The sequence below is a fragment of the Pteronotus mesoamericanus genome, unplaced genomic scaffold (assembly GCF_021234165.1).
Source record: "Pteronotus mesoamericanus isolate MK-2021 breed Mesoamerican mustached bat unplaced genomic scaffold, CSHL_Meso_final contig_82, whole genome shotgun sequence".
NCBI classification, from domain to species: domain Eukaryota; kingdom Metazoa; phylum Chordata; class Mammalia; order Chiroptera; family Mormoopidae; genus Pteronotus; species Pteronotus mesoamericanus.
Window position 1 is genome coordinate 15,440,627 of NW_026555265.1, and position 14,141 is coordinate 15,454,767.

At 34.7% G+C, this 14,141-nt stretch overlaps 1 protein-coding gene across 3 annotated transcripts in view; it reads left to right on the forward strand.

Moving 5' to 3' along the window:
* RNF13 (ring finger protein 13) overlaps positions 1-14,141 on the forward strand; it is a 119,494-nt gene that overhangs the window by 17,795 nt on the left and 87,558 nt on the right. For 2 of the 3 annotated variants that reach the window (XM_054585195.1, XM_054585197.1), the window contains exon 2: positions 12,473-12,602. In XM_054585195.1, coding sequence (XP_054441170.1) covers positions 12,489-12,602 — 114 coding nt within the window. In that variant the 5' untranslated portion in view covers positions 12,473-12,488. Of the gene's footprint in view, positions 1-12,430; positions 12,603-14,141 lie in introns of all 3 variants that reach the window. The other variant, XM_054585196.1, reaches the window with a different exon arrangement.

The window sequence follows — 14,141 nt, forward strand, 5'->3', positions numbered from 1 at the left end:
ACGTATTTCTAAAAAGAATGACACCTTTTCAATAAGGGCCTCAGGCAGGTCTCTCAGGAAATATTCTAGAAGAAGACATTGTTATTGTAGGAGATGACAATCCCATTGGTGGTGTTGACCTTGAAGACTTTCTAGTGGGACAAGACGTGGAGGTGGAAGACGGTGATATTGATAATTCTGACCTTGGGCAGGCCTAGGTTAATATTGTCTTAGTTTTTAATGAAAATGTTTTAGTTTGTGTCTTAATTTTTAATAAAAATGTTTAAAAAGTTAAATTTTAAAAATAGGAAAAAAGCATATAGAATAAGATACAAAGAGTATTTTTGTACTGCTCTATAATGTGTTTATGTCTTAGCTAAATGTTACTACAGAGGACTTGAAAAGTTAAAATTAAGCTTATAAAATAAAAGTTATAGTAAGCTAAGGGTTAATTTATTATCAAAGAATTTTTCAGAATTTTATTGTTTATGCAATTACAGTTATCCACATTTCTCCCCTTTGCTCTTCTCCCCCAAGGTCCCCACTCCCTCAGGCAATCCCCACACTGTTGTCCATGTCCATGGGTCATGCATGTACGAAAAGGATCCAGCAATGTAATATGAAAAATAGAGACATTTATTGCAGAAGATACAAGAAACATTGTACATAGGACAATAATGCCTCAGTACCCTTCAAAGTAGGTACCTTGGGACCTCACACAGTTTTCTCAGCATCTCTTCCACTGTTCAAAACACTCTTCCAAATCCTTTGTTGGGCTCGCCAGCAGCAACCTTGTCTTATCTTCCTGAATCTCATCAACGGTCTGAAATCTCTTCCCTTTCAAAGGTGATTTTAGTTTTGGGGAAAGCCAGAAGGTACAGGGCACCAAATCTGGGCTGTAGGGGGGCTGTGTCACCTGGGTGATTTGGTATTTCACGAAAAAACTCTGTATCAGATGTGATGTGTGAGTGGGCGTGTCGTCATGATGAAGCTGCCAATCACCGGTTGACCATACCTGTGGCCATTTTTGTCGGATGGCATCTCTCAATTGATGAAGAACATTGAGATAGTACTCCTTATTGTTTGGCCTGGAGGGGCATTATCATGATAGACAAGACCTTCCCAATCAAAAAACAAGTAACATGGTTTTGATCTTGCTGTGACTTTGCCATGCCTCCTTCAGGCATGAAGAACAAGGCAACTTCCATTAGGATGACTGAGTCTTCATTTCCAGATCATAGCCATAGACCTGCGATTCATCTCTGGTTGTGACCTTCTTGAGCAAATCTGGCTCATTGGTAGTGGTTTGAATCAAGTCATTAGCAACTGCAGCACAACGTTCCTTCTGCTCTGGTAGCAGAGCTGTAGAATGAATTTTGGCACGGCAAATTTCATGCCAAGATCCTGTGACAAAATCTTGGCCACAGTAGTTTTTGGAACCCCCAAATCAGTTTTTAGTTCTTGTACTGTCAGTCGCTGATCTTTGTTGATAGCAGCCTGCACACGTTCAACTTTCTTTGGTGGTCTAGTTGTTGAAGGCTTTCCAGAATGTAGATCACTTTCAACAGATTCTTGACCATCTTTGAAGCAATTTTGCCACACTTTTATTTGTGCTGCACTCGTTGCATCATCCCTGAAAGCCTTCTGAATCATCTGAATAGTTTCCATGAAGGAGTGTTCCAGCATAATGCAAAATTTGATGCAGATTCGTTGCTCTATTTGCTCAGACATTTTGACTGTGACAGCCACACAATACACAGGCTCACTCAATGTGTCTACCACCTCCACTGACTAGAACAGTGAAGTTGTCATTGTTCACACATGTGCATTCAAGTCTACTCTCTTTGGATATTGTGCAAATCATTCTCATTGTATTAACAATGGCTAGACTTTTTCCAGACAGAATGTGCGTATGTTCTTTGGCTACCCTATTTCCTATGATGTACTTTACATCCCCATCACTATTCTGTAACTACCAGTTTGTATTTCTTAATCCCTTCACTTATTTTGCCTATCGCCTGACCCCTCTCCCATCTGGCAAACATCAAAACATTCCCTGTATTTATGATTCTGTTTCTGTTCTGCTTGTTTATTTTGTATTTTAGATTCATTTATTGATAGATATGTATTTATTGCCATTTTATTGTTCCTATTTTTGACCTTAACTCTTTAACATTTCATGTATTGCTGGTTTGATGGTGATACACTCCTTTAGCTTTTTCTGGTCTGGGAAGCAGTCTGTCCTAAATGATAGCTTTGCCAGGTAGAGTAATCTGGTTGTAGATCCTTGCTTTTCATCATTTTGAATATTTCTTGCCAATCCCTTCTAATCTGCAAAGTTTCTCTTGAGAATTCAGCTGACAGTCATATGAGGGCTCCCTTGTAGGTAACTAACTGCTTTTCTCTTGCCGCTTTTAAGGTTCTCTCTTTGTCTTTAACCTTTGGCACTGTAATTATTATGTGTCTAGGTGTGGTCCTCTTTCAGTTCATCTTGTTTGTGGGAATCTGTTTTCTGGACTTGTATGTCTGTTTCCTTTACCAATTTAGGGAAATTTTCTGTCATTTTTAAAAATAGGTTCCCAGTTTGTTGCTCTCTCTTCTTCTGGCACCCCTATGAAGCAAATACTGGTACACTTAAAGCTGTTCCAGAGACTCCTTAAACTAGCCTCATTCCTGGCACTGGAACTGGGCCTGGTGTGGGGCAGGGACCCTTTGCTCCTGAGATATTCCACCCGATTTTTATCCATCATATGTGGGTGAGGGACCAGCCCAGTCTTCATCTCCACCCCTCCTACTATGCTCGATGTGGTTTTTATAGGTTTGTATTGTAGGACTTGAATTCAGTTCAATCTCTGACAGCTCTGAATGATAGTTCTATAGTTTAGTTGTAATTTTGAGGTCTATTATTGAAGAAATAATTTTTTAATGACTTTAATGTGGCTTAAATGTACAGAGTTTATAAAGTCTACAGTAGTATACAGTAATGTCCTAGGGCCTTCACCTTCACTCACCAGCCACTTACTGACTCACCCAGAGCAACTTCCTGTTCTGCAAGTTCCATTCATGCTAGTGCCCTGTACAGGTATGCCATTTTTGAAATCTTTTATACTGTATTTTTACTGTACCATTTCTATGTTCAGGTGTGTTTAAGTATACTAGTACTTAGCATTGGGTTACAATTGCTTACATTGTTCAGTACAGTATCATACTGTTTAGGTTTATAGGCTAGGAGTAACAGGCTATACCATGTAGTCTAAGGGTGTAGTAGGCTGTATATACCATTTAGGTTGGTGTAAGTGCACTCTGTGATGTTCCCACAACAAAATCACCTAATGTCACATTTTTCAGAACATACCCCCTTCTTTAAATGGCACGTGATTGTATTGCCATCTGACTCATGTGCCTCAAAGCCCAAATGGCTTCTGCAGTTGACATCTATGGCAATAATAACTATGAAGACTGGAGTATGGAATGGACTCTTTTGAGTGTAATTGAGTAATTTAAGAGAGAGAATGACTGGTTATATTTGTTAACTCTCAGCTCAAGATCTACCTTTTGTTCACTTTGTTTTGCTTTCACATTTTACTTCAGAAGAAATAAATACATCTTCTCCAAATTGTCAGTAGACTTGTGAATTATAAAACCTTGTTGCTTGCTCATTAACAGAAAAATTTTGGGGGAGGTATAAAAGAAATGTGCATTTAGAAAACTTAAACAAATGAAACAGATTTCTGTTAAGAATACTGTGTATTTTCTTTTAGGCTTTTGTTTGGTATTATATAAAATGAAATAGACTTTAGAAAGTTTTAATTTTTTATACTGAAACATGCAGATAAACATAAAATAAAAACCATATAGAGTCCTATCTGGAGTTTACATATATTAGCAATTGTTTTTTTCATAGAATTTATGCATATTTTTAGCATTAATTTCTTATTATCTTTGCCATAGTGGAGAGGTGGCCATGTTCAGATGCTCTGCAGAAGGTAATATTATGAGAGGCCATGTATGCATTTATTCTACAAATATTAAGCACCTAATATGTGCCAAACACTGTTTAGATATTTCATGATATACGCATAAAATAAAGGTTCCTGTCCTTCGAGGAGTTTGTATTCTTGCCACAGATTGGGCAAAAATTACATGAAACAGTAATTTTAACACGTAAGCAAAGTATGGCATGATAGAAAGTAATGAGAATTATTATAAATAAAAAATATAGAGGATATTTAATAGAGGAATGAGGCATTGCAGGTTGCAGACATTTGTCTGGTGGGAGTGTGGTGTATAGAAAAGAAGGCCAAGAACAGTTCTCTGGGGTGATTTTTTAAAGAAACAGTTGTTACAGTCACTTGATCTGGTATCCCATAATCCTCCATCACTAACAGAATAGGCCAGATAACTTAACACCAAACTGTGTATTGGTCATTGGCATGCTCAGATTTTTGTTCAGAAATTACCATAAATTAAGGAGGAATTGGGCAGAGATAGGGGGTAAGGGGATTGCTTCACTTATTCAGTCAGTTTCTAGTACTTGTGTATAGAAGTTGAGTCCTGTAAAATAAGGAGGCTGGCATTGTTTTTATTTGTTCTTGTTTTAATTGATTGGGTTGTTCTGAGGAGTATGTGGGAAAACATTAACGTTAGATGCTTAACAGACAGAGCACCTGGCACAAAATTAAATTGCCTACTGATTTGTTTATAGTAATGGTGGTAGCATTTGTTTGAAGCATCATGAAAGGAATTCTGGTTCAGGAGATTTATACTATGAAGTACACTGGGCATGATATTGTTGGTAACCTAGAAAACCATAATTTCCCACCTGTTTCCCTAAATAGTTGTTAAGATTCTGATATCCATGATAGCAATTTCGTCGTCAGTTGTCTCTTTTATGTTTAACGTGTGGCATACTGTTGAGATTGTCAACCTATGGCACTGTGAGACAACCGTTATATTTGAAAGAATTATGAAGTGTATTTTTTTAGCATTCCTATTTTTTTCTTTGTCTTTTTCTAACTTGACTATCTACCCCATCTCTCTTTGACTTAACAAGAATTTTATGAATAATGACTTGGTATGCCACATGGCCAGCCTGTGGTTTGAGAACATTTGCAATGTTAGCCTAATCCTAAGGATTCACTAGGGGACATTTTTTTTAAAAGCAAAATTACAGGCTTTTTCTCAGAACATTTATTTTTATCACAGGCCCCATGGTAATACGTGCTAAAGCATATTTTACAGATCTCTCTGATGATAAGAATCACTGGTAGTACATGTTAATAATATGAATAATACAGCTGACCAGATCCACTCTGATGTCCACTGAATGAGAAGCTTTATCTCTTGGGTTGAATGTGAGTCTGGTTTTTTAATAGTTGCTTATTTATTGACTCTCTTATTGTGTGTTTGTGATATTGGTAGGCTACCACTTGCAACCTTTCATAATATTTCTGTGTAGTAAGAAAAACAAAACAAAAAAACACTTGTTTTGAATGGTAGGCTGCTTTATTCTTATTTTTTTTAAGTGGTTAGATATCATAAATATAGGAGAAGGCATAAAACATTTGTGTATGGTTTAAAGAATAATTATAACGTAAACGCCCATTTCACCACAGCCCAGTTGAGACACAGAATATTGCTGGCATCCCAGAAGCACCCTTTTCCTGATCCCATTCCCCTCTGTTACTCTTGAAGTATCCACTATCTTGATTTTTATTATACCTATTTCCTTATTTTTCTTTATGTTTTACCTCTTAAATGTGAATCTAATATCATATGTTGCCTTTTAAAAAACTTTGTATGAGTGGGATATAGTGTTTGCATTCTTTGTGACTTGATTCTTTTGCTCAGGGTTATTCCTGTGAAATTCATCTATGTTGTTTATGTAGTTGTCATTCATTTTTATTGTAGAGAATTATATCATATGCATTAATTCCATTTTTATCATAATGTTCAAAAATGTTTAATATAAGAAAAGACAGTTCATTTGCCTATATTTGCATAAGGACAAGAGGTGTTAATTTGGGGAAGAAAAGGACATGAGGTCTGTCACTTGACAGTAACAATATTCTTGATTGTATTATGGTTGAGAGAGATACATATATTCAAATATATATATTTGAAATGGTCAAGAATTGTTTCTGTGGAGGTGGGGGGAAGTCTATTTGAGTATATATTAAACATTGGGAACAGTTTGTATGAGCCCCTGTGGTTCGAAAGAATTTGTTTTAGAGAAACATGTTTGCTAATTTTTTAAAATTACAAATTTGTTTATTTTGTTTCATTTGTTTCATTTATTTTGGTGGGAAAAATCAAATTGTGAAGAGGTGTCACAGAATATGAAAAAAATTTGCTTTGGTTGATGGTACTAGTTAATAATATTAGATGACGATTGCTTTTAGTTTGGATAAGCTTTGTGTTAGAGAAATTAGTTGGATAACTTTTTATTTACTTGGATAGAACTATTGGGCATCTTATTATCGCTTAAAAATTTAAGCCTTTCTTTAAAAGCTTTCTTTATAAGCTTTAAAAATCTATGCTTTATGGGAATTGAACTCTAAGGATGGGGCAAAAGATTTACAATGGTTTGTCTGGAAAGTAATACAATCAATAAATAACAATATAAGGGTAAACTTGTTTTGTGTGCCTACAACTGTAAACCTACTTTTGCCCCACCCTTTAGTATATGTTAGTCATTCCCAGTTGTTAGGACTCGTGGAAGTAATGATGCTTTTTAAGGAACACTATAAAGTTATTGATATTTTTCTGTTGTATGAGTTGAGAACACTATGTATATAATATACATAAATGACTGAACACATTTATAAGAAAAACAACCTGTTTAATGAATTGTGATTTGGTTATTATAAATTTCACACACAAATAGTTAACTAGCTGTCCACTTAATGTTTCCTGTTAGTACTTCCTATAGTATATGTTCTTTTGATGCATATTGTACTATAAGTTCATGGCAAAAAACATTTAAATTACTATCAATTTAATACTTTTGCTCATTAGGAAAAGATTACCATTGTTTTAGCAGTGGAGTAGTTTTGATCCAGTTTTGAAATGTCAGTGATGCTCAGGAATGTAGCTTGAGACCAATGGAATATGAGCTTATTCAGAGGCTTTCTAATGGAGATGCTTTGGCTGTTTCATTAATGTTATTTGGCAGTGAACTAGTTAATGTCAGAATGTGAGTTATCTTCAGATTTAAAAATTATTGGGAAAAGAATTTCCTGAAAGTAATTGTTGGCCTTAAACACTAAATGTGTCCCCATTTGTAAAATTGAGTTTTAGAATGTAATTTTGTGTAGATGAGTTGTACGGTATTGTCACAGATTTAAATGTGAGGTTAGTGTTTACTGTGATGCTTGGAGAAATTTTTAAGTTTTACAATTACCACATCAGCATTAGGTGAGTAAGTGGCATCTGTGCTCTTAAATCATGCAGATAATCACATTTGCCACCCAAGGTGCTTAAGTTCTCAAAAATAAGGCCAAGGGAAAATCAGAAAAATTAAGAGTTGTTTTTTTAAAAGATGAACACAATTCGTCTTTAGCTAGATTTATGAAGAAAAAAGAAGACTCAACTAAAATTAGACATGAAAGGTGAACATAAAAAGGATTATGAAAGAATAATATGAACAATTATAGAGCAAAAAATTGGATAACCTAGATGAAATGGATAAATCCAAGGAACGCACAACTTAACCAAAACTGAAACATGAAGAAATAGAAAATATCAATATGTTTATGACTAGTAAGAAGATTGAATCAATAATCTAAAATCTCCCATGAAGGAAAAGCCCAGGACCAGATAGATGGCTTTACTGGTGATGTTTACCAAACACTTAAAGAACAATTAATAGCAATCCTTACTAAAGTCTTCCCAAAATTTGAAGAGGAAGAAACACTTCCCAGCTCATTCTGTAAGGCCAGCGTTACCCTGATTACCAAAGACAGACATAGATGCTACAAGAAAAGAAAGATACAGACCAATGCAGGCATACTTTGTTTTATATATAAATATATAAAAAAATATATATATATATACACACGTATTTTATTTATTCTCACCTGAGGACATGCTTATTGACTTTTGTAGAGAGAGGGGAAGGGAGGAGAAGAGGGAGAGGGAGAGAAACATCCATGTAAGAGAGAAACATTGATCGGTTGCTTGTTGTATGTGCCCCGACCAGGGACCAAACCCACACCCTAGGCATGTACTCTAACAAGGGATCGAACCTGTGATTTTTTGGTTTATGGGATGACACTCTAACCAACTGAGCCACACTGGCCAGGGCAGTAGTAAAATATTTTTAAATTAAGGTATATACTTTTTTTTTTTTAAGATATAATGCTATTGCACATTTAATAGACTACAATATTATGTAAACATAACTTTTATATGCACTTGAAAAACTAAAAAGTTTGTGTTTGACTTGCTTTATTTGATGTTCACTTTATTGCATTGGTCTGGAACCAAACCCACAACCACTCCGAGGTATGCTTGTATTTCTTACGAATATTGACACAAAAATCCTCAATAAGTACTAGTAAACCAAATTAAACAGGACCATGACCAAGTCAGACTAATTGCTAGAATGCAAGGATGGTTCAACATATGAGAAGTAATTGGTGTAAAATGCCACATTAATTGCCTGAAGGGAAAAAATGCAGAAAAGGAATTGGACAGAATTCCACATTTTTTCATGGTAAAAAATGCACAAAAAACTAAACGTAAAAGGAAATTACCTTACCAGAAAAAGGCCACATATGAAAAATACATACTTTACATTCTACCAAGTGGTGAAAGACTGAAAGCTTTTCCTTTACTATCAGGAACAAGACAAGATGCCTGCTTTTGCCACTTATATTCATCTTATTACTGGAAGTCCTAGGCAGATGAATTAGGCAGGAATAAGAAGTAAATGACTTCCTAATTGGAAAGGAAGAAATGAAATTATTTCTGTTTATAGACAACATTATCTTACATGTATAAAACAACACAGATTGCACAAAAAAAACCCTATTAGAACTATTAAAGGAATTCAGCAAAATTGCAGGATGTATAATTAGCATGCAAAATTTAGTTCCATTTCTAAATACTAACAGTGAACACTTCTAAGAGGAAATAAATAAAACAATTTCTCTTACAATAGCAGCAAAAAGAATAAAATACTTAGGAATGAATTTACCAAGTGTGGCAAAAGGCTTGTACACTGAAAGCTACGTTATGTTGTGGAAAGACATTAAAGATGGTACAGATAAATGGATTGACAACCTATATTCATGGATTTATAAACTTAATATTGTTAAGACATCAATATTCAAAAGCAATCTATAGTTTCACTGTAATCCCTATCAAAATCCCAATGACATTTTTTTGCTGAAATAGAAAAATACACCCTAAAATTCATATGGAATCTCAAGGCACTCAACTAGTCAAAACAATATTGACAAAGAAGAACAAAGCTGGAAGTCTCATCCTTCCTGATTTCAAAACCTACAGCAATCAAAACAATATGGTAATGGCAGAAAAACAGACATATAGTCTAGTGGAATAGAATAGAGAGCCCAGAAACAAATTTTTGCATATATGGGTAAATTAGTTTTTACCAGGTGCCAAGACTATTTTATGGCTATTCAGTTTTCCTAAAACTATAATTTTAGGAAACTATAGTTTTAGGAAAACTGGATAGCCATAAACCAAAAATGAAGTTGGATCCTGTCTTACTTCATACACAAAAATTAACTCAAAATGGATTAAATACCTTAATACTTAATACTTAATTAAGTATTAAGTACTTAATACCTAAGAACTAATAATAATTAGTTCTTATACCTAAGAACTAATAATAATTAGTTCTTATACCTAAGAACTAATAATAATTAGTTCTTATACCTAAGAACTAATGTATAAACCTCTTAGATGAAAACATAGGGAGAAGCTTCATAGCATTGGATTTGGCAGTGATGTGTGTTATAAATGACATTAAGAGCACAGGCAACAGAAGAAAAAAATGAGTTGGACTCATTAAAATTAAAAACTTGGGCATCAAAAGACATTATACAGAGTGAAAAGACAATTTGGGATGGAAGAAAATATTTTTCCATCATATATATGATAAGGGAAATATATACAGGATATAAAGAATTTTTGCAACTCAAGAACAATAGCCAATTAAAATAAACAAAGAACTTGAATAATCACTTTCTATTGGAGATATACAAATATCAAATAAACATATGAAAAGATGCTCAACCAGCATCACTAATCAGTAGGGAAATGCAATTCAAAACCACAATGAGGTACCACTTTATATGCATTAGGATGATTACTATCAAAGAAAATAAGTGTTGGTTAGCATGTGAAGAAGTTGGAACCCTTCTGCATTGCTGGTGCTAATGTGAAATGGTGGAGTTGTTGTAGAAAACAATATGGCAATTTCCCAGAAAAATTAAGCATTGAGTTACTATATGATTCAGCAATTCCACTTCTGGGTACAAAGACGTGAAAGTGGGGACTCAAACAGATATTTGTACACACATGTTCAGAGCAGTATTATTCACAGTAGTTAACAGGTACAAGCAACCAAAGTGTCCATCAATGAATGAATGAATGGATAAAATATGACATATATATGGGATGGAATACTTTTAGCCTTAAAAAAAGAAGCAAATTCTTATGTATGCTGCAACATGGATGAATTTGAAGACATGCTAAATGCAATAAGCCAGACATAAGTGGACAAAAAATGACTTCACTTGTATGAAGTACCTGGAATACCAATGGGAAATTAGTGTTTAAGTACAGAGTTTCAGTATGGGAAGATGAAAAAGTTCTGTAGATGGATACTCGTAATAGTTGCACAACAATGTGACTGTTACTGTAAATTTTATGATATGTTTATTATACCACAATAAATGACAATGAGACTGAAGGCCTTCTGAAAAGATCACTTAAAAGTTAAAACGATTATTTATTCACTGCATTTAAAGAAACTTATACAAATGATCAAAAATATAGAAAAGTAGATCTCAATATAATCTTCACCAAGATTTAACATTATCAGTCTTTGGTTTAATTTTTTTGGCTGACATATTTTAAAGTAAATTTCAGATATCATGATAATTCATTCCTAAGTACTTCACTAAGAATCTCCAAAAATAAGGATTTTTTCATATGAGCACAATACTGCAATCATGTTACTGATTAAGGGGTCCTTGCCTGATTCATATAGAAAAACCAGTAAGAAAAGCCTTTACCTGTGAAGTCACCTGGCAAGGAGATAGGAGGCAAAGCCAGTTGAGAGTTGGGGTGGAATTTAAGGGGTTAGGGAGAAGGGTGAGCTGATACGCGGAAGTGCTTTGGCTCCGTATATTTGGTGTATTTGGACAATGATCTGAGCAACTGAGCTATGCAGCCAGGGCCTAGAACATTTTTATCATACTGAAAAGAAACCCTACTTATGAGAAGTCATTCCCTGTTCATGTCTGTCCCTCCCCTTCCCTTTATTCTTAACCCAGCCACAGGCAACCACTAATCTACTTTCTGTCCTTGTGGAACAGATCTCTTCATTTATGGTGTTTTCACCTTTATTTCATCTCTCAGATTAATGGGTTTTAACGTAGCAGTTCAGAAACTATTGAGATATTTCCGTGTTTGTGAGTGTCACAGTTTGAGTCTCTGTAGGCTCCAAACCGAGAGCCTTACCAACAGTAATTATCATCAAAATTGGTATGACATGAGTTGTTGGCATTTAATGGGGTAATTCTTTATAAAAGCAAACTTTGTTCTCACCTGTAAGTATGCTATACAGTTGTCTGAGGCTTATTGATGAGAATTTTGAACTCAACCTGGTTAATATTTAATCCTTTCATGGTATCTTTTTGTTGTAATATAGATACGGACTCATGTAGGGAATTGGATGAGATTGGAAGAGGTAGCTGCACTATTGCTATTAGAATATAGAGAGAAAAATGTTTATATTAGGAGAGAAAGGGCAAAAAGTGTTTATACGTGTCTATTTTTTTACATTCTATACTATAAATATGCAAGTATAAATAAAAAGTGAATTTGCATGTGAATTTATAAGTAATTTAAAGAATTATAAAAATTCTTTAAAATTGTAGAAAACTTAAAGCAAAGGTGCTTGTGATTTTTAAGTTATTTTGCTTGAAATCTAGTTTCCCCATAATTGAATTTAGTAGATAAGCTGTACTATAAACCAAGAGCTGTGGGAATATGTTTAGTTTGTGGTTAAAACACAGTACTTAATCACCATGAATTATGTAAGCATTGACTAACCTTGGGTGTTTACCCAAATGTCCGAATATGTGTAAATTTTAATGCTCTTGAAATATGTTTAATTTTAATTATCATGTATTTATAATTAAAAGATATTTTTGGACATCAGGAATTAATATAACATATCACTTATTTTCAGGGACAAAGCACCAGAGCTTATTGTTACCTGCTTATTTTCCAGGTGATTTTACAGCAAGATGCTGCTCTCCATAGGGATGCTCATGCTGTCGGCCACACAAATCTATACCATCTTGACTGTGCAGCTCTTTGCATTCTTAAACCTACTGCCTGTAGAAGCAGACATTTTAGCAGTAAGTACAGTAAAATTTTTTCTTGTCTAAAAGCATCTCTTAAAGAATAGCTTTAAAAAAGTCCTAAGTGATGGAATCTTATAAGCTGTCTACCTACAAACATCTGGGTACATACACATAGGTTTTACTTGAAAGTGGGAGGACCGTACTCATCTTTTTATTGCTTAATAGCTTACATAAGCTCTAATGTACAGTAAGTATCTGATAAATGTTGTTGTTCTTGTGTGTGCGTATTCCCAAGAGTATTCATGCACATGTGTATCTATGTGCTGTATATTTCTGTAGAATCTTACTGTTTTTCTTGATAATTAGTATATCTAATGACTTTTAAGTATAATGACATTAAGTATAATGACTTTGATAATGTTACTTTTAAAAATTGGTTAATAATGGTTTGGTGACAGTGAACTCCTTTGACTTTTTCTTTTCTGGGAAACTTTTTCTGCCTTCACCTCTAAATGATATCTTTGCTGGGTAGAGCAATCTTGGCTGTAACTCCCTGCTTTCCTTGACTTTAATATTTCTTACCAGTGCCTTCTAGAACGCAAAGTTTCTTTTGAGAAATCAGCTGACAGTCTTATGGGAACTCCCCTGAGGTTTACAAACTGCTTCTCTTGCTGCTTTTAAGATTCTCTCTTATCTTTAACCTTTGGCATTTTAATTATGATGTGTCTTGGTGTGGGCCTCTGTGCATCCATCTTGTTTGGGACTCTGTGTTTCCTGGACCTACGTGTCTATTTCTTTTGCCAAATTAGGGACGTTTTCTTTCATTATTTTTTTCAAATAGATTTCCAGTTTCTTGCTCTTTCTCTTTTTCTGGCACCCCTATGAGGTGAATGTTTAACCTCTTAAAGTTTTCCCAGATGCTGTTTATACTATCTTCATTTTTTTGGATTCTTTTTTCTTCTTTTGTTCTGTGTGATTGTTTTTTGCTTCCTTATGCTCCAAATTAGTGATTTGATTCTCACCTTCATCCACTGAGAATCCACTGTTGTTTCCATGTAAATTGTTCTTTATTTCACTTAGTGTATCCTTCATTTCTGATTGGATCTTCTTTATGCTGCTGAGGTCCTCACTAAGTTCCTTGAGCATCCTTATAACTAGTGTTTGGAACTGTGATCTGATAGATTGTTTCTCTCCATTTTGTTTAGCTCTTTTTCTGGAGTTTTGCTCTGTTCTTTTTTTCTTTTTCCTTTTCTTGTTCTTTCATTTGGGTCATGTTTCTTTGCTCATTTTGACAGCCTCCCCCTGTTTGTTTCTATATATTAGGTAGAGCTGCTTTGACTCTGTCTTGGTAAGTGTGGTCTAATGTAGTAGGTGTCCTGTAGGGTCCAGTGGCACAGTTTCCCCTGTCACCTAAGTTGGGTACTTGAGATGAACCCTTTGTGTGGGCTAAGTATACTCTACTCTTGTAATTAAGCCATGGTTGCTGTTGGCAGATCAATGGGAGGGATTTACCCAGGCCAGTCAGCTTCAAGGATTGGCTGTGACCACTTATCACCAACCTCCACTGTCCATGGAGGATTAACTGTTCAGGGC